This window comes from Globicephala melas, chromosome 18 (genome assembly GCF_963455315.2).
Source record: "Globicephala melas chromosome 18, mGloMel1.2, whole genome shotgun sequence".
NCBI lineage: Eukaryota > Metazoa > Chordata > Mammalia > Artiodactyla > Delphinidae > Globicephala > Globicephala melas.
Genome location: NC_083331.1, coordinates 11073695 through 11098480, shown reverse-complemented (window position 1 = coordinate 11098480; position 24786 = coordinate 11073695). Strand labels below are relative to the sequence as shown.

At 34.6% G+C, this 24786-nt stretch overlaps 1 protein-coding gene and 1 non-coding gene across 5 annotated transcripts in view; both read right to left on the bottom strand.

Annotated features, from left to right (window-relative positions):
- The window catches only part of NBEA (neurobeachin), a 627505-nt gene that overhangs the window by 340115 nt on the left and 262604 nt on the right, over nt 1–24786 (bottom strand). For all 4 annotated transcript variants that reach the window (XM_030882520.2, XM_060287860.1, XM_060287861.1 and 1 more), the window contains one exon: nt 22149–22276. In XM_030882520.2, coding sequence (XP_030738380.2) covers nt 22149–22276 — 128 coding nt within the window. The remainder of the gene's footprint in view (nt 1–22148; nt 22277–24786) is intronic.
- Nucleotides 168–274, bottom strand: LOC115866858 (U6 spliceosomal RNA). Its single transcript, XR_004044885.1, has one exon. It is a non-coding gene; the product is annotated as a U6 spliceosomal RNA (small nuclear RNA).

Here is a 24786-nt window from a genome sequence, read left to right as displayed (position 1 = left end):
TAAATTGCACAGATAACATGGCATTGGACAAAACTGTGGAGTTATTATGAGTCCCACTAGCAAACTACCGGTAGTAATCTTACCAGTACAGTTTTTTTTTTTTTTTTAACATCTTTATTGGAGTATAATTGCTTTACAATGGTGTGTTAGTTTCTGCTTTATAACAAAAAAATATGGAACGCTTCACGAATTTGCATATCATCCTTGCACAGGGGCCATGCTAATCTTCTCTGTATGGTTCCAATTTTAGTATATGTGCTGCCGAAGCAAGCACCAGTACAGTTTTAAGATCTAGTTTTTCTCTTTCTCCTCATAATAAAATATGCTAATTTAATTTCCATCAAATAGACATGACTATACTGATAATTTGAATTTTAAATATCAAGTCTGCCCAGGACAATTTAGTTTTTAAATAACTTTCTAATGATTTTAACTTTTCTAAGTTCCAAAATTAGTACACATTAATGGCACTGAAATAGTTGAAATAGCTTCATTTTAATAATAAATGTTGAATAAGAACTACAGACCTTGAAAGAAAGTTTGCGTGCTCACTACCCTTCACTTGCTTTAGTTTCAGTGGTGTGCAGCTGGCAGTGTCTTTGAAATTCTCTGCTCTGTATAGCTTTCACATTGTGTTATGCGGCATTCTGAGATACAGCGTATAACTATAAAGTGTGTATCTCTTGTGACTTCTGCAATGCTTACACATCTTTATCCACATAATATCAATTTCCTATGTTTTTTACATTTCTTTTACTTTTTTACCTGAAACATGAAATTTATTTTTCTATTTCATCACTGTGATATTCTCCTGACGGTAAAAAATTACTTTCAGTGTTACCATTTAAGTCATCTAAACTTATTAAGGTCAAAAACGTAACAATTAGCAAACTGTGGCTTTCTAACTTAAAACTGAAAAACTAAAACCAAACAAAAAAAAAACAATATTAAATAAACATCCTCTGAAATAACAATAATGGCTTGAATTTTTACTGTTACTGCTACAACTAATATTAATATGTGTCTAGGTAGTATTACTATTTTTTTTATTTTTAACATCTTTATTGGAGTATAATTGCTTTACAATGGTGTGTTAGTCTCTGCTTTGTAACAAAGTGAATCAGTTATACATATACATATGTCCCTCTTTCTCTTCCCTCTTGCATCTCCCACCCTCCCACCCTCCCTGTCCCACCCCTCTAGGTGGTCACAAAGCACCGAGCTGATCTCCCTGTGCTATGTGGCTGCTTCCCACTAGCTATCTTTTTTTTTTTTTTTTGCGGTACCCAGGCCTCTCACTGTTGTGGCCTCTCCCGTTGTGGAGCACAGGCTCCGGACGCGCAGGCTCAGCGGCCATGGCTCACGGGCCCAGCCGCTCTACGGCATGTGGGATCTTCCCAGACCGGGGCACGAACCCACGTCCACTGCATCGGCAGGCGAACTCTCAACCACTGCGCCACCAGGGAAGCCCTAGCTATCTATTTTAAGTTTGGTAGTGTATATATGTCCATGCCACTCTCTCACTTTGTCCCAGCTTACCCTTCCCCTCCCCGTATCCTCAAGTCCATTCTCTAGTAGGTCTGCATCTTTATTCCCGTCTTGCCCCTAGGTTCTTCTTTTTTTTTTTTTTTTGATTCCATATGTATGTGTTAGCATACAGTATTTGTTTTTCCCTTTCTGACTTATTTCACTCTGTATGACAGTAGTATTACATACTATTTTGATTGGACATTTTAAGATTTGCCTTTATGTTTCAGAGAGTTTGATTTAAAACTGCACTACAAATGAAAACAACTGTAATGTTATCTTCAAGAAACTAAAATAACATTGAGCTCATTTACTAAAAAAAAAGCTTTTTTAAATGTAATTAAACCATTACAGCTTATTTTTGTATTTAGATTACAAATTTTAATTGAAAATTTTAAAAAACACCTTCAAAATACTGCAGAAACAGTGAGAGTTCATTCATTCATTGATTTACTTTAGTTCACTTAAAAACTAGGTTATCACAAATTTATGGCAGTCTTACTGTCTTCAGAATAGGAATAAAACTGAAGTCTCTGGATGTATCATATACATTAGGGGTCAGCATACATTTTGTAAAGACTCAGACAAAATACGTAGGCTTTGGGGATGGGGGCCAGGGGACAATAATAAATTTCTGTCACAACTACTCAACTCTTGCCGTTGTAGGGCAAAAGCATCCAGAGACAACGCATAATCAAATGAGCTTGGCCGTCTTCCAATAAAACTATTTCCTCACCCATAGGGGTGTGTGTGTGTGTTTGTGTGTGTGTGTGTGAATGTGAGAGAGGGAGAGAACACATACATGGGCACACATACTTGTACATACATCCTACAGATTTTTAAAACTGCAGGGGAAATTATTTTAGATGTATGCCTATGATACTTTATAATTCCAAAATACAAAAAGCTCTGAAAAAAGCTTTCTCGTAAGATTGTCATAACGTCAATCATCAGCAAAATTTCACCTAAATAATATGATGCTACTTACAAACTTTATTCTACTTAGCATGACTATCCCTATGTATTACTGAAAATATATTAATGTATTTAAGTCCATGAAGATGCTATGAAATACACATATAAGCACCTATTACTTTTCTTAAATCCCGAAATATCTGAATTACAAAACACATCGAGCTCTAAGTTTTTTTTTTTTTAAATATGGGCTGGTTATTATTTTTTTATATAAATTTATTTACTTATTTTATTTTTTGGCTGCATTGGGTCTTCATTGCTGCGCGTGGTCTTTTCTCTAGTTGCGGCAAGCGGGCTCTTCGTTGCAGTGCGCGGGTTTCTCATTGCGGTGGCTTCTCTTGTGGAGCAAGGGCTCTAGGCGCGCGGGCTTCAGTAGTTGAGGCACGTGGGCTCAGTAGTTGTGGCTCGCGGGCTCTAAAGAACAGGCTTAATAGTTGTGGTGCTCAGGCTTAGTTGCTCCGCAGCATGTGGGATCTTCCCGGACCAGGGCTCAAACCCGTGTCCCCTGCATTGGCAGGCGGATTCTTAACCACTGCGCCACCAGGGAAGTCCCAAGCTCTAAGGTTTTGAATATGGATTTTAGGCATTTATTAAAATAAAAGAAATGTGACTTTGCTTTTTAAGAGTCAGAAATTAGTGGTACTCTCTTACATGAAATATTTTGAAAGATTAACAAAGATATTAATACTAATATATTAACTGCAACCTCAAAGTAATTTGATATTGTGACTTTTCCCATGGAAATTCCACATGTTCAAACTAAAAATCTATTTCCATATGAGAATGGTTGGCTAAGTGCTTTTAAATTGTAAATCTAGAATGCTCAGATTGCTCAGAAACAAGATTAACTGTAACTGTAGTTACATAATACCGTCATTTTGACTCATTTATTGAAATAAACTCTAAATTTTTGTTTGCTTGTTTGTTTTTGGCCATTGTGTTGATATAGCCTAGGAATCTTATTGGCTGTGGAGATTTTTTCTTTTTATAGTTTTGCTTCTGCTAAGAATTTTTGCATAGTGGTAGAACTTAAGTTCCTAACACTCTTTTATAGATTATTCCTCCACAGAATGATAGATTACAATAAAAAACTGAAGTTACAGCGATAGTTCCTGCATAGACATTTGCTCATGCTCTGACTGTGAGTGAGCTGAGCTGAGGAGAATATTCTCCTGGCATTATTATCAACACCTGTAAATGTGTTGTAAATTGTGAAACACTGTTGTAAATTTACTCTTTTTTAGAATTCTTTAGAATCCATGTTTGTGCTAGCCCATCAAAAATGTCATATCAAGGAAGATGTTCTGGCAAATTCTTGTTATTCAATGTCACTTTTTTTTTTTTGTCTCCATGTGACTTCCACTTCTCTTTGCACATTCCATGGAAATACCATTTTACATTTACACATACTAAACAATAGATTATAATTTCACAATCACTTGGGACTGATTAAGTTTTGGGTTGGCTGTCTCCTGAGGTATTTTCATTTAAATAATTTATTTTAGGGACTATAAGTAAGCCACCGCTGTGTCACAGAGATGACACTGTCTTTGATCTCAAGGAGTGAAAGCCCGGTTATAAAAATAAGGCACATAAATAAACATATGAAGGTGTCCAGGGAGAGTATTATACTGAAGAAATTATAATAAGGCACTATGCCTCCAAATAACTTAAAACAACTATTGTTGAGGTTTTTATTAAAAACTTTTATCCATAGTATTAGACTCAAGTTTCCACTACAGAAGTGATTAACCTGAGTGTCTTGCCCTTTCCTTAACTTCCTGATTTAATCACAACAGCAATGAATAAGGATGAAATAAGGGAAATAAGAGACATTTTCACTATCATAAATCATCTGGATCCCTCAATTCTCTTTGGGTTAAATTTAATTATAGAACGAATTGCTATTCCTATATCACTCCTCTGCATCAACTTTCTTCTATTCTCCCTGTGCTGCTTCAAATTCCAAAAGTCTCTATTAAATTCTAAAACTACTAAACTATGTCTGGTTCAAATTTTGACATTACCCAAGAAAGACTCTGATCCTGAATTATTATTAAGAATACTATATACCTCTTAAACATGTATTTCATTTCAAGAAATATTAATAATCAAAAAAAGCAAGATAAATATACAGTTAAATCACATAGAGTTGAATTAAATGGCTATACTAATGCCTACTTATTAAAAATAAAACAATAATTCATATTCCATAAGATATGGGATCCTCCTTTTAGACATAGTGTGTATAAATGAATGATTTGTGTAATTATAGTTCCAAACTACTGAGATTCTGACTTTCATTTATTTATATTCTCAAATAAGTACATTTAATAATTTTAGGTTCTCAAACGTAACTAAATTTAAATTTAAAATTGCTTTTTAGTAATACACACCTTTAAGTTCTTTATTTTTATATTCAGAAAAACACTGGTTATTTTTCTTTTAAATACTTATATAATGCACAATGGAAATACTATGCATCACTTTTCTTAATACATTCATAAAGTCAAAGATAAAAACTAAGAAAATAATTAGTAAAAGGAAATTATTTGATAAATATTGTGATTAAGCCTAAAAAGGGAAAAAAAAGGCTACAGGATAAAGTAAGCTCAAGTAGAGGTCAGTCAGCTGAACCTCACTTATTTTCAAGAGTACATTAACTTTATCCAATAAAGTTGCTAACAGCTTATTGTTATTTAAGCCTATAAACTTAAATAAAGTTTAAGCTTTATTAAGGCTTAAATTGTTGAAGCACTCAGAGAAAACAAGCTAGACTTTCGGAGAACTCCTTATCTGTGCTCAAAGCAATAAATTCTCCAATTTGACTCAAGCTGAATTTTCTTTACTGAATCCTCCATTTAAAACAAAATATTGGGCTTTCCTGTTGGCGCAGTGGTTGAGAGTCCGCCTGCCGATACAGGGGACACGGGTTCGTGCCCCGGTCCGGGAAGATCCCATATGCCGCAGAGCGGCTGGGCCCGTGAGCCATGGCCGCTGAGCCTGCGCGTCCGGAGCCTGTGCTCCACAACGGGAGAGGCCACAACGGTGAGAGGCCCGCATACCACAAAAAAAAATAAATAAATAAAAAATAAAAATTAAATAGGGATGAATAAGCAGTCCAGTTTTATTCATTCTTAAGAATGAACTAAAAAGTTTTTGGAACTTGAAAGAACTCAGAAATTCCTTCATTTTAACAACATTTAAGATACTGCCAAAAGTCACAGAAATTATTTTAAGTATATACTCCATCTAAGCAGTAGTTTATTGCGATTATTTGACAAGGATTATATAAGCAAAAAAGTATAGATCACTAAATTAACAAGATTATTTTGCCTATACCAGAAAACTCTATATCCAACTCACACCCATCCACAATTCAGAGTCAAATTATATGGTTATATACGTACCAGAATACAGTCTGATAACGATACCGTAGAGAAGTCAGTATGTGAATTGCTTTGCATTTAAAAAAATAACACTTCAGCATAAAATATTAGACCCACTTATTAAAGTAAATGGTGCTTTTATTTCTTCTAATTCTTCTTGCAATAACAGATCTACTACAAATAACACTTATTTTTTGTTTTAACATCTTTATTGGAGTATAACTGCTTTACAATGGTGTGTTAGTTTCTGCTTTATTAACAAAGTGAATCAGCTATACGTATACATATATCCCCATATCTCCTCCCTCTTGCATCTCCCTCCCACCCTCCTCCCACCCCTCTAGGTGGTCACAAAGCTCATCTCCCTGTGCTATGCAGCAGCTTCCCACTAGCTATCCATTTTACATTTGGTAGTGTATATATGTCCATGCCACTCTCTGACTTTGTTCCAGCTTACCCTTTCCACTCCCAGTGTCCTCAAGTCCATTCTCTACATCTGCGTCTTTATTCCTGTCCTGCCCCTAGGTTCTTCAGAAACATTTTTTTTTTTTTTTTTTAGATTCCATATGTATGTGTTAGCATACGGTATTTGTTTTTCTCTTTCTGACTTACTTCACTCTGTATGACAGACTCTAGGTCCATCCACCTCACTACAATAAATAACTCAATTTTGTTGCTTTTTATGGCTGAGTAATATTCCATTGTATATATGTGCCACATCTTCTTTATCCATTCATCTGTCGATGGACACTTAGGTTGCTTCCATGTCCTGGCTATTGTAAATAGTGCTGCAATGAACACTGTGGTACACGACTCTTTTTGAATTATGGTTTTCTCAGGAAATATGCCCTGTAGTGGGATTGCTGGGTCATACGGTAGTTGTATTTTTAGTTTTTTAAGGAATCTCCATACTGTTCTCCCTAGTGGCTGTATCAATTTACATTTCCACCAACAGTGCAAGAGGGTTCCCTTTTCTCCACACCCTCTCCAGCATTTATTGTTTCTTGATTTTTTGATGATGGCCATTCTGACAGGTGTGAGGTGATACCTCATTGTAGTTTTGATTTGCATTTCTCTAATGATTAGTGATGTTGAACATCCTTTCATGTGTTTGTTGGCAACCTGTATATCTTCTTTGGAGAAATGTCTATTTAGGTCTTCTGCCCATTTTTGGATTGGGTTGTTTGTTTTTTTGATATTGAGCTGCATGAGCTGCTTGTAAATTTTGGAGATTAATCCTTTGTCGGTTGCTTCATTTGCAAATATTTTCTCCCATTCTGAGGGTTGTCTTTTGGTCTTGTTTATGGTTTCCTTTGCTGTGCAAAAGCTTTGAAGTTTCATTAGGTCCCATTTGTTTATTTTTGTTTTTATTTCCATTTCTCTAGGAGGTGGGTCAAAAAGGATCTTGCTGTGATTTATGTCATAGAGTGTTCTGCCTATGTTTTCCTCTAAGAGTTTTAGAGCGTCTGGCCTTACATTTAGGTCTTTAATCCATTTTGAGTTTATTTTTGTGTATGGTGTTAGGGAGTGTTCTAATTTCATTCTTTTACATGTAGCTGTCCAGTTTTTCCCGCAAACAGTCATTTTTTGAATCAGTATGAACTGGGATATCTACAAAGTGGAGTCAAATAAATGGTAATAAAAAATGTCTGACAAAAAGTAAGGAGCTAGTCATTCCCAAGAATTAAAGACATTTAATGATTCAGTTCTAAAAACAGCACTGCATACTTACTGTACACAAGGCACAGATATGAAACAGATGTGTTCCATGTGCTAGACAATCCTGCATTCTAATGGAGGACACAACAGATAAACTGATCAGTTTAGTGTGAAGAAAAGAAGCGTTATCTCAGAACCATTACAGGATATTGACTTGGTAAACAAGATAAATGATGTAATTAAAGTAATTCTTATTGTGAATATAATATGGTGAAATTGGAAATATGGTGAAATTGGAAATATGGAAAATGGTGAAATTAATAACAAAATGAAACATGCAACCTAAAATAATGAACAGTTATTAATTTCTTGGGAAAAATTGACTTAGAGATCACTCCAAGATCAGCAATCATGAATATTTCAACTTGTAAAACAGAATCTGTTTAATTTGACAGTAAAAAACTACCTCTGTTGACAGAATATAAAACTGCAAGATTTTCCCATATATCAAAACAAATACATTAATAGAAAGCACAACTAATGTGAGAATATTTTCGAGTTTAAATGTTGCAAAGTACAGCTATTGAAATAATCTGTATAATCTTTTTAAGTAACTAGTTTCAAAGTCAAAATAATATCCTTAATAAGAAAGATTACCTTTGGTTGGGTTTAGTATAACTAGAACAACCCTACTGAGTAGAGAGAACAACATTTTTGAGATAGTAACATGTATATCATGAGTCACAGGTTGTATTTCCGGAGGGAGAAGGAGGAGAAGATAATCCTTTAGCAGTTAAAACTGGTATCACAAGTCCAAATTGTATCTTTCATGGATTCTATTATGTACAGTAGAGTTTATATTGATTTAATATGCAATCCAGTAAATTCTGTTACTGGATATGAAGCAAAAATAGATTGAAAGCACAGATTCTACATGGAGGGGCAACGTATATAGAAAGCAGTACGGACAAAGAAGTTATCCAGGAAAATAAACGTTAAAGGAGACATGGGGGAAAAGCTTAGACCTCTGGTGAAAGTCCACAAAGGTAACCATTTTATGAACTAGTTTAAGAATAGCTAAAATAGAAAAATATTATTACTTGATCAGAATCTCACCATGTATAAAAAATTATACAATCTTGGTTTGCATTATTATACAGTAGAAAAATTAAAGATGGCATATTATCCCACTGCCCTTTGCAATAATAGGGCAAGAAATAATAAGCTTATATTAGTACTACAATTTCTGAGGGACATAATGAAATAGACTCTATTTGTAGGAAAAGTATCAGGATGGTACAAGGTGGGTTCTAGGAAATAGTTACATGAAACCAAAGATGCTCACTTGGCAAATGAGAAGATTTCTGGGGAAAGAGTTACTGCAGAAAGGGCTTATTTCTCTTGTGATCTGGGGTCCACCTAAACTGTAGCAACTCTACCTAATTAAAGGGCATCTGTAATGTGGAAAACTGTGTTTTGATACCTGAGAAGGGCAGACTGGAGACTGATGGTCAAGGGTGACATGCCCTGGGCCTGACCTCAATCCTTGAAACCAGAGACAAGGAACAACATATCTGGACAGCAGAGATCATGGACCAGGAAAAAGTCTGCCTGTGTATATTCTCTTTAGTTGTGGTGGTGTTTAAAATACAATGCAGGTATTTTTAAATATCTGAATTTAGTAACAAATCAGTTGGTTCTCCCACTTCGTTCTAAAATATTAGGGCTTATCCTGAGCTCTCAGAACTAGGCAATTTTATTAGCATTACAGAATTCTTTAATCTGAATCAAGTTTTTAATTAACTCAAAGAAGATCTAAACTGAAAATCTGAAGACATGGTTTCAGGATACAAACTAAATAGCTGTGTAAACTTAAGCTAAGACATTTGCCTCTCTTGACACTAAAAATCTTCTCTGGTAAACGACAGATTAATGATTTTGAAACTTTTTTTTTTTAACTACAATCTAAAGCGATACATTTTACATCCAGATCTACTATGTATAATTGAAACAAATGTTTCACAGAGCATCACTTCCTCTCACTGTGTGCAGATTCTCTGATCTCTGCTATGCTATGTCATGGCATGCCATTAAAAATCCTGTCAGGGCATGCTTTACTGATTATGCCATATCATCAATGGACCACAAGCTGCAGTCTGAATGTCACTAAAGCTGGCCTGCCTCCTGTATTTACATGGCCTCAAAGCTAAGGATAGTTTTTACATTTTGAAATGCTTGGGAAAAAAAAAGAAAGAAGAATATTTCATGACACTTGAAACATAAAATATTCAAATGTTGAATATTCAAATTTCATAGCCAAGCTCATTGCTTTACATATTGTCTGCAGCTACTTCCTCACTAAGATGGCAAAGTTGAGAAGTTATGACAGAAACTGTATGCAAAGGCTAAAGTATTTGCTTTTGGGCTCCATATGGAAAAAGTTTGCTGATTCCTACACTAAAGGACACCTGTGTTTCTTTCTGGCCTGAATATCCATGATTCTAAGTACTTCCTTCATGTCTTACTGGGCTAAACTGGGACTAGCGGAGTAGTTGCATGATGGTGAGAAAAATGATATGGAAAAGTATGGGTTCTTGGTAAGTTATATAGGCATCAGATTTCTATTTCATTCTGTACTTGAAAACAAGAATGAGAAGTAGTAAACCAACAGGCAGTACGTGGTGGTAGTATACAGATTAAAATCATTTACAGCATCTGTCCTGTGAGTTCATAGGGCTTTCACTCGTAGCCTTTAAGTATGTCCTTTTTATAGTGGTCCCAATAAAGGATGGTAGTTGTTTCGCAGGGATTAGTTTTGAACATAAAATGGACGATTATGTTGCACAGCTTTGCTATGTACACGTCAAATTCGCAATGATAAAACAGGCACTAAGGGGAGAAAAAAAAAGCTTCACTTTTACATACTTTATCTGAGTTGAAATTGTCTTTCAACTGTCTTTTTAAAATCTTTTTTTTTGTTCGCATTAGACCTTTATTGAAACACTAGATTTATTCAATAAAATCTTATTTGCTCTTTCTGCCTCCAGACTCTCCTATTTAAACCTTGCTGTATACAACTGACAGACAGTATCTTAATCATATTTTGATTTTCTCTCTCCCTTTTCAAAATTCTTCTGTAGATGACTAGGATCTAGTTTCTTTTTCTCTAGAATATATGTATTTGGCAAAGTCAGTGTCTCTGCCTTTCCACAATCTTCAACAGTGGTCATGAACAGATATACATTCTTCTGGCCCTGGTATCTTCACTTCCCTTACATACCTGGTTTCCCTTCCAGGTTTAAACCTGACTAACATGCACCCAAATTCTGTTTCTGTGTATGCTGTACTGTTATTTTACAAAATTTTGTTTTAGGAATATAGTTGGGAACAAAGCAATATCAGGATAAATATCAGCTTTCTGGGATATAAACAAAACTTGGGAGTATTGTACTGAAATATATTATTTCATGGTCAACATTAAAAATTAGTTACTATAACCATCACTCGTGAAGTCCTCAGACAACGTTGGAATAAGGAAACCAAGGGATTTTTGCTTTTTGCTTGTTTCAAATTAAATAAATTAAGCCCCTCTCTTTTATCATTCAGACCAACTACTAGAATCTACTTGACTATAGAAAACAATTTCATTTGTTCTACCATCCACTTATCCATCCACAAGTGTGTTTTGGGTACATAGCTAATGCTAGGTCCTCTGGCAGGTCCTAGAGCCCTTGTGGAGTGCATGCTTTCCATGAATCTATTAAAACAGAAGGAAAAAAAATAATATTCTCAAGTTTTTAAAGTATGTAAGTTAATATTATAAAATTAAAAGAGTATTTATAACATATTTCATAATCTAAAACAATCAGAATTCAGTTTAAAAAAAGGTGGATTTGCCTTAGAGCAACTTAAGGATACAGAGGGCCATCAGTTACTAAATGAACTCAGTATAAACACTGTGAACTAATTACATACTATAACTATATAATGTCCATAAGAATATAAAATGGCTGGAAAATATAACCACTGTAAGTACTCAGCAGTGTATTTTCTCTTTAAAATTTTCCAATTTAGTTTTTCTTTCCCAATTGTTTATTTCTTGAATGTGCATAAACATCTGAGAGGGTGAAAAAATAAACGCCTATAGTGATTTCAAGCTTAGTTTCTGGAAGGTCCCATGTAGCTTAGCATATGTATAGACATTATATCTAAATCAGTATGCAGGCCAATTTTCACAATATAAAAATAAGTTATTTTCTGCCTCAATATAAACTACATGTGTAGCCTCCAAAAACAGACCTGTTATTCAATATTCTATATTCCATGGAATATACAGACCTGTGCTTCATGTTATTAACTGATCTAGAGCACCCATATGTAGAGATTTGCCCAGATAATGCAAGCTGATACCAGCCTGCGTGCCATTCTAAATATGGGCATTTTCTCTTCTGAAAACGTTCTGGTTTGCATGAAAATTTATATGAATACTTTAACTTTATTAGAACAAAAGAGAAAACTGTTCCCTTCTAAAATTATGTTATGAAATATATGATACAGGTAACTACAATCTATTATTTCGTGAAACAAAAATATTTCCCAAACACCATATCAAGGTAGATAATCCATTTCTTAGGGATACATTTAGCTGCTACTGATGACAGATTCTTCATATTCAGTTATTCCTGTAGTAAGTAGTTCCGATATACCACTTTTAGATGGCCACACATGGCCTACTTTTTTTAAAGCTTCTTTTTTAATCCAAGATACAAAGATCATGCACTGCATTCAGTTGTCATAGCTTATTAGTATCCTTTCATCTACAGCAGTTCACAGCTTTCTTGCACCTCAAAACTTCCTAATTTTGGTATCCAGATTGCTTTTCTCCCCCCAGATTTAAAAAAAGTTTCCCCACGTTTAAATTCAGGCTACACACTTTGGCCAATAATATTCAATTTCATGGTCTATTCTTGATTTATATGCTGTTATTCATATCTCCTATCTCTGTGCAGAAGATTCATTCCTGTAGGCTTTACTTCTAATTTCTCTCCGGGGAGCCTAGGAGATGATGTGTTACCTCTGACTATATTTCTATAGTATACTACAGAACACTTAATATAGTATATTATATATACCAATATACTTGATATACTATATTCAGGAAATTCTTCTGGTAAATAAGGTTTCTCTGACTTTTCATCATTCCTTGATTTTATATTAGGTTGTTGGAATGTAGTTCCAGCTCAGCTAGTCAAGAATATATGATAAGAGTCATAATAATTTTAGTGAATGAAAAACTAATATTGGTTTGAGGACTTTAGTAAAACCATTCTCTTTGATGAATCATGTCTTCTTTGCTTTAATCATCTTTATTGGCTAAAAGGAGATTTCCATATTGAAATACTAAACTGGGCAGTTTGAAATATTTTATTTGTGATGAAAGAGTATGATTTCTCTTTTTAGAGGGTATTGTTTTCATGTTCGAAGTTACCTATGATGGAAAAATCTTTGTTAACATCTACATTTAGTAAACATTTGTGTTATTTTTTGGACAACTTAAATTCTACTAATTTGTAAGCAAAAAGTAATCTGGAAAAGATGCTCAGCGATTAGGGCAATACAAAAAGAGCTATGCTTTTGAACACAGAATCAACTAAAACTGAATGAGAACATCCTTGCAGATAAACTGTGAATTTAACAGATGCAGAAAATTCCATTTACATTTCCCTCAACTCACATCCATTCCTATTCTATAAATTATTCTTCTAAGCTCAGAAGTGTCCCTGTTCCCTTCCAAAGTGAATTTCTATATTTGGTCTGAGCCCTTCTTGATTCATGATGTCCTTTCTGCACTATTTCTCTTATACCTATCAAGCATCTTTATTTTTACATCTCCAATGTTTCGGGGTTTTTTATCCCTCTGTCTCCTAACAGACATAGATTTCTCCTCCATGAATAAAATTGTCCATACTCACTTGAATGTCTATCAATTTTACTCTCTTGTTTCACTGTCAAATTTTTCCAACAAGTGGTCTATGTTTAGTCATTTTTTTCCCCAAAATGTTCGCCTTTGGCAATCCAGTATCTGTTTCCACTATTCTTCTGAAATGTCTCCAAGGTAACCAAAGGATACGTTTCATGAAATCAAGTGGTCTGGTTTTAGTCTTCCTCCTCTTGACTTCTGCATAATATTTTCCACTTTCATGTAGTAAGAATAAATTTTCAGCCCTTATTTTTAACACCTAAGTTATTTTTGTATTTTAATTCAACTTTATAGAAAGACAGTTTACATAAAATACAATTTGACAATTTTGAATGTACACTTCTTTGAGTAAAGACAAATTTACACATCTATTTAGCCACCAGTACAACCTGCTCCCCGCAAATTTCCTTTGTGCCTATTCCTACTCAGTCTTCTCTGCATCCCTAACCCCAGACAACCACTGCGTTCTACACAAAAGATTTCTTCTGCGCCAGTGTTTTGTAAAAATGAAATCATACGATACGAACTCGTTTAAGCCAGGCTTCTCTTGCATGATGTTTCTGAAATTCATGCATTTTGCTATGAGTATCAGTAGTTTTACTTTTTTTTTTTTAATTTCCGAGCAGTAATCTATCATATGGACATACAAGCATTTGCTTACCCATTTTTTTAATGAATATAATTTTTCTATTTCTATTTATTATGAATTTTTGTATGAAAATTTGTATCTTTACGTGGACATATGTGTGTTTTACTTGAATGATAACTGTAGTGGAATTCCTAGATCAAATTTTACGTGACTGTTGATAAAACATTGCCGAACTGTTTTTCAAAGTTGTACCCTTTTATATTCTGAATCAGCAATGCATGAGATCCTTAGGATTTTCTACATACGTGATAATTTCAACTGCAATCAAAAACAGTTTTACTTCCACCTCTCCAAATCTGTATGTCTATTATTTTTACTCCTTGCCTTACTGTACTACTTAAGATCACACAGTAAAATGTTGAGTTAAAGTGGTGAGAGGCAAAATCCTTCCCTTATTCCCAATTTCACTTGGTTTTTCACTAAGTATAACATTAGTTTCAGTTTTTCATAAATACCAATTTTAGGTTAGGTTTGTTCCCTTTGGGACCTATTTTTCTCAGAGATTTTATCATGAATGGGTATTGAATTTTAATAAATGCTTTTCCTGCATCAATTGAAAATGAAAAAAATATTTCATATATACCCCTATATTAACTATTTCTTACATTCTCCTTTGTTTCCAACTGGTATCATTAACCCTCTGCTTGAAAAAATTTACTCATTGCTATGTTGGCAATGAATTTTAACATCTTTTGTTGTGTGAAAAAGTCTTTATTTCTCCTTCATTTTTGAGGAATATTTTCACTGGACAAAGAATTTCAGGTTGGAAGTCTTTTCTATCAACACTTGAAAGATGTTCCATTATTTTCTGGTTTGCAATAATTTCTGACTAAATGTTGATGATGATTTTATTTTTGTAACTCATGTTTTTTTTTCCTGACAGTGATTTCAACATTTTAATTTTAAATTATTATAGATTAAAACTGATTTTTTACTTTGCGTGTAAATTTCTATGAGATTTAATACATGTATTGATCCATGTATCACCACCATCCCAAGAAATCCTTTGAAAAATTCCTTTACAGTGATACCCTTTCCCCCACATAAACCCTGACCACCACTGATCTGTATGGAGAATGTTCAAAAAATAAAAATAAAAAGGAAACATAACGTACACAACCCTTGGGATGAGTTTTTCTTCCACACAATAATTTTGATGAGATTCATCCAAGCAGTAAGGTTTATCAGTAGTTTGTTCCTTTTTTCTTCTGTTTGAATGCACCATAGTCCCTTTACTCTTTTACTCACTGAAAAACATTTGAATTTCTCCAGCTTCTGGCTATCACAAATAAAGCTGCTATGAACATTCATGTATAGGTTTCTATGTGAAGGTAAGTTTTCATTTTCTCTAGGGAAAATTTCAAGGAATGGGATTACTGGGTCATATGATAAGTGACTGTTTAACTTAATAAGAAACTTCCAAACCATTTTCCTCAGTGACTGCCACTTTGCATTCTCAAAGCCATGGGTGAGAGTGCCAGTTGCTCCAAATTCTCCCCAGCACTTGGTATTGGGTGGGCCAAAAACAGCCTTCAGTTTAAGTAAAACGACACATTTTTCACTTTCACCAAGAACTTTATTGAATAACATATTCACCCTTTTGTTCCACTACCTTCTGCCATTTTTCAGGCAACTTCATAATTCCATCTTCCCAAAACTTTTTTATTTTTTGAGCAAAGAACTGTTCCATGTGCCTTTTACAGTCTTCAGGGAAATGAAATTTTTTTCCATTAAGAGAATTTTGTAAAGACCGAGATAAATAGAAATCCGAAGGTGCAATGTCTGGTGAATGCAGTGGATGAATCAGAACTTCCCAGCCAAGCTGTAACGGTTTTTGCCTGGTCATCAGAGAAACACATCGTCTTGCATTATCCTGATGGAAGATTATATGTTTTCTGTTGACTATTTCTGGACGCTTTTCATTGAGTGCAGTGCCGCTTTCAGTTAGTCGAATCGGGAGCAGAACTTGGAATTAATCGTTTGGGTTTTCGAAAAGAGCTCGTAATAGAGGGCTCCCTTCCAATCCCACCATATACACAACATCACCTTCTTTGGATGAGGACCAGCCTTTGGTGTGGTTGGTGGTGGTTCATTTCTCTTGCTGCATGATCTCTTCTGTTCCACATTGTTGTACAGTATCCACTTTTCATCGCCCTTCACAATTTGTTTTAAAAACGGAATGTTTTCATTACGTTTCAGTAGAGAATCGCATGCGGAAATGTGGTCAAGAAGGTTTTTTTCGCTTAACTTACGTGGAACCCCAACATCAAAGCAATTTACATAACCAAGCTGGTGCAAATGATTTTCAACGCTTGATTTGGATATTTTGAGGATGTCGGCTATCTCCCGCGTGGTATAACGTTGATTGTTGTCAATTACTCTTTCGATTGGATAGCTATCAACTTCAACTGGTCTACCCGACCGTGGAGCATCATCCAGTGAGAAACCTCCAGCATGAAACTTCGCAAACCACTTTTGACACATTTGATCAGTCACAGCACCTTCTCTATACACTGCACAAATCTTTTTGTGCATTTCAGTTGTGTTTTCACCTTTCTTGAAATAATAAAGCATAATATGCCAAATACACTGCTTTTTTTCTTCCATCTTCAATATTAAAATGGTTACCCAAAACTTCACCAATTTTGATAGGACTCTTTTTAAATGCACACTGATATGACAGCTGCCACATACAATCTAACAAAATTGTTTCGAATGAATTAAAGACAACTAAGTGCTACTAGAGCCATCTTACGGAAGAAAATGAACAAACCTTTTGGCCCACACAATATTATCAGTATTTTTTACTTTAGTCATTCTCATGTTTGTAGTGTTGTGTCATCCTGGTTTTAATTTGCATTTACCTTCTGATAATGTCGACTATCTTTTTATGAACTTATTTGGCATCCTAATGTGATCTTTTGTGAAGTATCTGTTCAAGACATTTTTAAATGAGTTGTTGGTTTGCTTAATGTTGATGACTACTTTTTGAAATTTTCTCTTGAAACCTGGTTTTGAACAGTTTAATTATGATGTTCCATGGAATTATTTTCTTTGTGTCCATCCCACTTGAGGTTAGTTGAATTTCTTGGATCTTAGGATTAATAGTTTTCAAATTATTTGGCTATACACATACACACATATCGTCTCAACCTCCTTCATCTTGGACTCCAATTCCATGTATGTTAAACTGCTTGAGGAGTAGCCCTTGTTACTGACACTCCTTTCCCATTTCCAGGCTGCCTCAAGTCTATCTGTATTTCATTTCCTGACTTTGAGACTATCTGCTGTATCCCCATGATAATTAAGTTATCTCTAATGTTCTTGTGAGTTCTCAACCAAACACAAGTAATGCTCATGGAACATAGCAGTGATATTCAGGGCCATTCTGTGCGGTGGTGGAACAAGGTAAAGGGCACTAAGGCTAAGACACATACACACACGGCCCTCACCCCCAACACACACACACAAACATCTTCTCTTCTAATTAACTTGGGTCTGCTTCCTTATTACTATGGCACCTCTAGGCTCATGGTATTTCCAAGACCTCCTGAATAACAGTTATCAAGATCTAACGTCAGCACTCCATCTACAACGGGACCTTCTTCCTTAAATCTGAACTCTAAAATAGGCTCCTCTCAACTCTTTAAGAGAAGTCCAGTGGCTCCTCTGAAGTGCATCCTCCATTGCTGCCTAAGCCAAATAAATAAAGCAATTTTGTTTTGTTTTAAATTAATGATAATGATCATTTATTCAAAAAGATGAGCAGGACTGGTGGGTGATGATTACATACAACTTCTATAAATTGACAAGGATTAAAACAATGGTGTACTCATGCAATAATAGAGCAGTGAAACAGATTTAAAAGTTCGGTAACCAACCCATTAGTATAACTATAACAATTTTGGACCAAACGTTGTTTTGCCATCTTTTTTTTTTTTTTTTTTTTTTTTTGGTATGCGGGCCTCTCACTGTTGTGGCCTCTCCCGCTGCGGAGCACAGGCTCCGGACGCGCAGGCTCAGCAGCCATGGCTCACGGGCCCAGCCGCTCCGCGGCATGCGGGATCTTCCCGGACCGGGGCACGAACTCGCGTTCCCTGCATTGGCAAGCGGACTCTCAACCACTGCGCTACCAGGGAAGCCCCTGTTTTGCCATCTTAAGCTGGTAGATTTTGATACTTGCATTATATACTCTAATTTGTACACATTAGTTTGCACATTGAAAAGCTAGAATTTTCTTAGAGAAAGTTCACTAAGCTCCCCAAAACTATCATCTTAAAAAATACTAATTATTGCCAAGGGGAAGACACACACACACACACACACACACACACAAAAGCTATGCAAAAATAGCTACCGTTAATGAGTGAACTTAAAAGGTATGAACAACACTGATTCCTATAGAATCATACAATAATAAATTTAACACAGGTTGACTAATAAAATGATAGACAAATTAAGAAAAGGAAAGGACATTACTTTAGCATGTGTTTTAAAGGACACAGACAGTATAAACTACCAATAATTAATTATTCTATAAGAAAAGAGTTAAATGGATACACACGTGAATCAAGAAAAACTGAATATAAAACAACAAAGATTCAATTCAAACATATTTTATGATTACTTGAAATCAGGAGTAATTGTCTTCTCTTCTCATAAGACATTAAAATATCTTCAGTTACCTAAATCCAGTTTTGTTCCTACCATACCTATACATATGATGAAATCAAAAGCACTGAGATTTATTCATCAGAAGCACTATTTCTGAACAGAAATATTCAATAACTAAAGATATTTTATCATATTACTCTCCTGAGCTCTTCACAATAGTTTGACAGTTTTTCTTCTCAGAGGAGAGGAATAGTGTGTCAAATTATGGAAAGAAGGGAAATGGAGGAGAGGGAAAAAGAAAGAATGATCAAGAGTACATGTTCAAGAATGAGAACATGACAGGATATATATTTCCATAGTCTGGGGCAGAGAGCAAGGATGGACCTTGGGTGAGTATAGGATCCAAGGCATGGGTGTGGATGATTGATCAATATTAGGAATTCTCACCACAGAACACAAAAGTTTTATCTACCTTCCCTTATTTTCAAAACTTACCTCTACCAAACATTGTCAGTAACACAAATAATGTTGTATTCAAGTACAAGGAAAAAAATACTCAATATTATGTACCAGAATCTAAGTTAGGCAATGTTAATAAAACCAATAAAATACTTCCTATTTACAAGCGAAAACTAATTTTATTAATATTGTATAAATAAAATGGCACAGGAGCACAGAAGAGAAGGCATTAATTTGGCATAAGGAACCTGAAGCAGAACTCAAAGGATGAGAATAATTTGGGGGAAAGAAAAAAGGAAAAAGATCCAATGCAGAAGGACGGGTTGTACAAAAACAAAGCAATGTGACGATGTGTAACTTACTGAATGTTAAAGGAATGTCCTCTATAGTAAGAGGACAGAGACTAGTTGAGTCTGAAAAGGAAGGTTATGACTAAATGGTGAGGATACCTAATGCTGTTCTGGAATACAGCAGAGGATTCTAGATTTTTTGATTGTATGGCCTAGCAGAAATTTGGAGGACCATATCTTAAGGTTGTCAACTTTCTATTGTGCCAAGTAATGGCATTTACAAAACGAAACTCAAAACTTAAAAATCTACCATTTGCTATCATCATTTTATTAAGAAGAATCATTTTAACACAAAAAAAGAGTATGAACATTACACCAACATAGTTTTAAAAATAGGATATTTAATTAAATTCTTTGGATTCAGAAAAGTGAAAAAGTAAAATTGTATTCTATCAAGGGAACACAAAGTGAATTCTTAATATATAACTTGGTCTAACGTTTCCTTTTTAGCACAGTCACCTTTATAAAAATCCAAGAGGATTATTCTTAATGCTGCTTCAACTCAATTCAGAGTATGTGAGGTAAACTTAGGGAAGCCCAAGAAAAACAGCTCTCAATTACAGGCTATTTCTCCTACCTTCTCTCTGCAGGGCTGGGAAGAAATAAGAAACAGTCCAGATGTCTGGCCATGGAAAATTCTGGAAAGGGGGCTACATGTATGGGGTTCTGACTGACCAACATAGAGCAGTTAAAAAGTCATCTGACAGTAACTCCTTAGAACTCAAAATTGTCACAAACTCATTTAGGAACCAATAATATAAGTTTTATAACTTCAAATAATTCCTTCTTTGCTTTGGCTGCTGGAAAACAGTGCTGAATTTGCATCCCAATTCTAATAACAGTACAGGATCCATTACTAACACTACTATATTACTAACTTTATTCCATGTTTATTTTTGCATGTATTTGTTCACCATTTATGAATTTCTTTGGTAAATTTGTCAGTTAATTTCTGGAAAAGATATACATAAATACTGAAAAAATTAAAAGACTTTTAGGGAATGAGGAAACATTTGAGATTTAATTTTTTAATGATGTTTATTGAATTTTTTTTCTTATTATACAGGTAACACATGTTATAGGGTCATTACACTATCCTCTTGACCTAGGACACTCTTCTAGTAAGCGGTATGGCTCACCTCCTTTAAGTCTTTCCTGAGATGTAACTTTTACTACTGGCTTATTTAAAATTAATCACCTCTTTAAAACTGCAACCTAACCCTGACACTTCTATAATACCAATCCCCTGTGTTGTACTTATCCTTTTACATAACACTTACCACCTCATATGCTATATAATTTAATTACTTATTTTGCTCAGTATTTATTTATGTTCTCTCTTTGATAGAATATAAGGTGACCAAGACAGGGATCTTTGTTATTTACTAATATATTCCAAGTATCTAATAGCACTTGGCCTAGAGCAAGAACACTGTATTAAGAAAAAAATGAATAGCCCTCCATGTGTCACTATTCTAAGAGCTTTATAGGCATTATACAATTTAATCCTTACAAGAACCCTGGGAGGGAGGTGTTATCATTGACTACACCTTATAGAAAGCAACTAAGCTACAAAATGGCTACGTAACTCACAAAGGTCATACAGCTAAGAAAGCAGTGAAACAAGGGTTTAAATTCAGGTTATTAACTATTATTGTTTCCCCTAATAGAAACAGATTGTGTAAAAGCAGTTGAGACAATGACAGAACAGGTAAGGAAAACTTCCAACAGTAAATAGGACGTAAAAAGCAAATATGTGTGTGTGTGTGTGTGTGTGTGTGTGTGTGTGTGTGTGTTGTGAGTGTATGTATGTTTGCAAATATATAAACATATATATAAATATATATATACCTGCTAAATTCAAGGAATAGCACCTAAAGCCATTATTCACGTACAGGATCATCTAGATATTGATTATCCCTTTCTGAAGCTCATGAATATTTATAGAACAAAACTTCTGTTTAAAGAAGTAAGGCTTCAGACAACCATATTTTTCAAAGCTCCTAATACAGATGCTTATATTAAATCTTCCCAACAGTTAATTTATCTTCTTTGCCTTCTCACTCCATTTAAGCTGCTGACGAGTAGATAACAGCTTCATCAATTCCCAGTTAAGTATTTCTTTACATTTTCTCAGTTAAGGATTCTCATATTACACATGGTATGTGTGAATAAGAAAAGTCACTTGAAGCATCACTTTAAGAGTTAGAAGGGGATTTTAGAGATCATTGCTTAGTAAACATGCCACCCTAATGAAGGATATACAGCAGCCCTAATAGATTGGGATTATAAGGGCCAGAGCCTCCCATTCCAACACTTTTTCAAAGTTCTTCATTCTGTTATTAGCATTGACTGAGCAAACATGCTACTTTTTTTTTTTTAATGAATAAGGAGAAAGCATACATGAATATCTTACTAGAATTTGTGGAAGCAATGTCTTTATATTCTTCTGTCAATAAATATTCCTCTAGTAGCACAAGTTATGCCATGATTAATAGATACATTATAGGAAACTAAAATAATTAGAATAGAGAGAGAAATCATACCTTCTATCAATAGCTCTTGTCCATGACTGCCAAGAAGTGTACGAGATAGGAATGGGGCAAAGTCTACAAAAATTTCACGAAGAAGAGGAGCAACTTTTTCTAAAGCTCTTTCAAGTTTTGCAGTGATGCTGTTGAAATTAAGACATAAAGACTAGTAAATATGGTTCAATATAAAAAGTCAAATAAACTTTACTTCTAAATTAAAACTTTAAAATTATAAAAGTCCAATTCTAACCCACTGAATAGTAACAGCTTCATGTAGAAGGGACACTGTAGAGTTTCACATCAGTCATAAGGCTACTCAAAAGACTGTTGCTAAATCAGATTGATTATACTGTGAAAAGGAATCAGGATCCTGTCACCCACAAGGGCCACAGATTCTGTCCATAACTCTAGGAGCTTCAAGAAAAGAAGTTCCTGTATGGCTTTTTTGTCTATCCTTCTTTCCACCAAAGAAGGCTGTTTCGAATACCTACTACATGGGTCACTGTGAAAGTTACAAAGAATGAGCTCTTGTTCTCAAGAGTTCCCTGAAAATTTCCTGAAAAGCGGGACAAATAAGGGGATAACTGAATTCAGTATGATACAGGTGAATTGCTTTGCCAAAGTAGGCGTTTTCTATTTCATAAGCCCACTTACTTTTTATTTACCAATCATTGTATCATTCATTATTTATATTGCTGACTATTAAATTTCAAGTTATATGACTTTATATAAGCACTATCTGACATTCTTGAAAGTACCTTGAGCAAGATATGTAAAAGTAAAAACACAGATAAAGAAAATAATTCTGCTCAAATAAATAATTTGGTAACATCCAACTGTCTCTCTTACAAGTAAGTGCTTTAGAGTAAGACTGCTTGAACTGGAATGCTGGCTCCATCGTATGCTACCTAGGTGACCTTGGGACATTAGACTTCCTATGTCTGCAAAATGAAGATGGTAACAGTGCCTACCAGGTGAAAGTTAATGAGCTAAGGCATGTAAAGTGCATAGAAAAGTGCTTGGCACATAGTGGGAGGTCAACAATGATAGCTCTTGTAACTGCTACTTTGAATAGAACACATCTGTATTTAATCTTACAAAATGTGATTCTGATATATTTGAACCAAAACAAAATCAATATAATAATCTTAGATGAGCACACATTCTTCTACACAGAAGACATGTACAGTAAGGAGTTAAACAATACTTTACAGTAATAAAAGTTCTGCCACAATGCTAAGCAACATTTTTGTTATGTATGAGGAAAACATAAATGACAAAAAGGTAATTACAGAATAATTTGCAATGTATTATTAATATTTAAAACTGAACTATTCCATCTTTTTTTAAGTGAATAGCGAGGGATTAGGGAATAATCTAGGATGCTCTTTCCTAACTTGGAAAGAGCATGATCTGAATCCTCTGTGGACACAAAGCCTCATCATTAACACTTCAGTTTAAGTTTACTTCCTCTTATTTGGGTCAACAGCTTTAGAGAAAGAAGAACTCAGAGGAAACTCAGGTTTAGTAACTTCCACAAACACTTAAAGAGAATATTCTGGAGGAACAACTTTAAGCAAGAAAAAAGGACCTGGGTGGGGCTTTGCAGACTTGCTGAAGACAAAGAGTTTTCAATATTCTCCTCTACTCTGTTACTCCTGGAGCAAACACCTACATTAAGGCAGTGGTTCTCAATCTTTGGTGTAGGTTGGAATCACCTGCAAGGCCTGTTTAAACCCAAACTGCTAGGGCCCCAGCCTTAGAGGTTCAGCAGGTTTGGGTGTACCGACACAGTTTGCACTTCTAAAAGATTCTCAGGTGGCTTGATACTGCTTATCTAGGAAACACGTTTTGAGAAAAACTGTTTTAATGAAAGTACTTACTATTATTAAGTTGTAATAAAACAGCTAGGAAAGGAAGGACTACCTGAAGTCACAGAATAATCATCATAATAATGAGTTAGCTCTGAATTTTAGAGAATATAGACAGAACTTCTTTTTTAGATCCATTATTTCATTCATTCTTTCTAATCTCCAGGATCATGTTTGATGAAGCTTCTCAGCTAAAGTAATCCTCTCTACCAAGGAAAGGTAAGTAAGAATGGTAAAAGAGAACCTATGAAGAGGAGAAAAATCTAGATATAATTACTACTGTTTTTGCACCTGAATTCTGAGTGAAGCATGAATATTTATTTTTACTTAAGATTAACTGAGTAAAATTACGTTAGAAAAATTCTAGATTTATAGAGGTTCACATCAGAGTTATACTACTGGATCATAATATACTACTATCTAATTGAAGTCAGAAACATTTTTCCCTAGTTTAAGATTTTTTTTGCATATTTTACAGGTTTCTGTATAATAATTTAGAGGCTTCAGAATTGCAAAAGTACTGTTCTTGGTGATTAAATTAAATATCAAATAGAAACTGATTAATCTATACAACTAATTACATGTGTGTATGTAAATGTGTATTAACTACCTTTACTTAAGGGTAATGGACAAAAAGATATTTCTCAGTGAGTGAATCCCTATAATAAGACTTTTTGCAGCTATTTTCTTACAAAATGTTAACAGAACATTAAATGATGCTTTTATAAATCATTCTGCAACCATAATTTAAATATTCTAATAAAGGGCAAAAAAATGTTAAC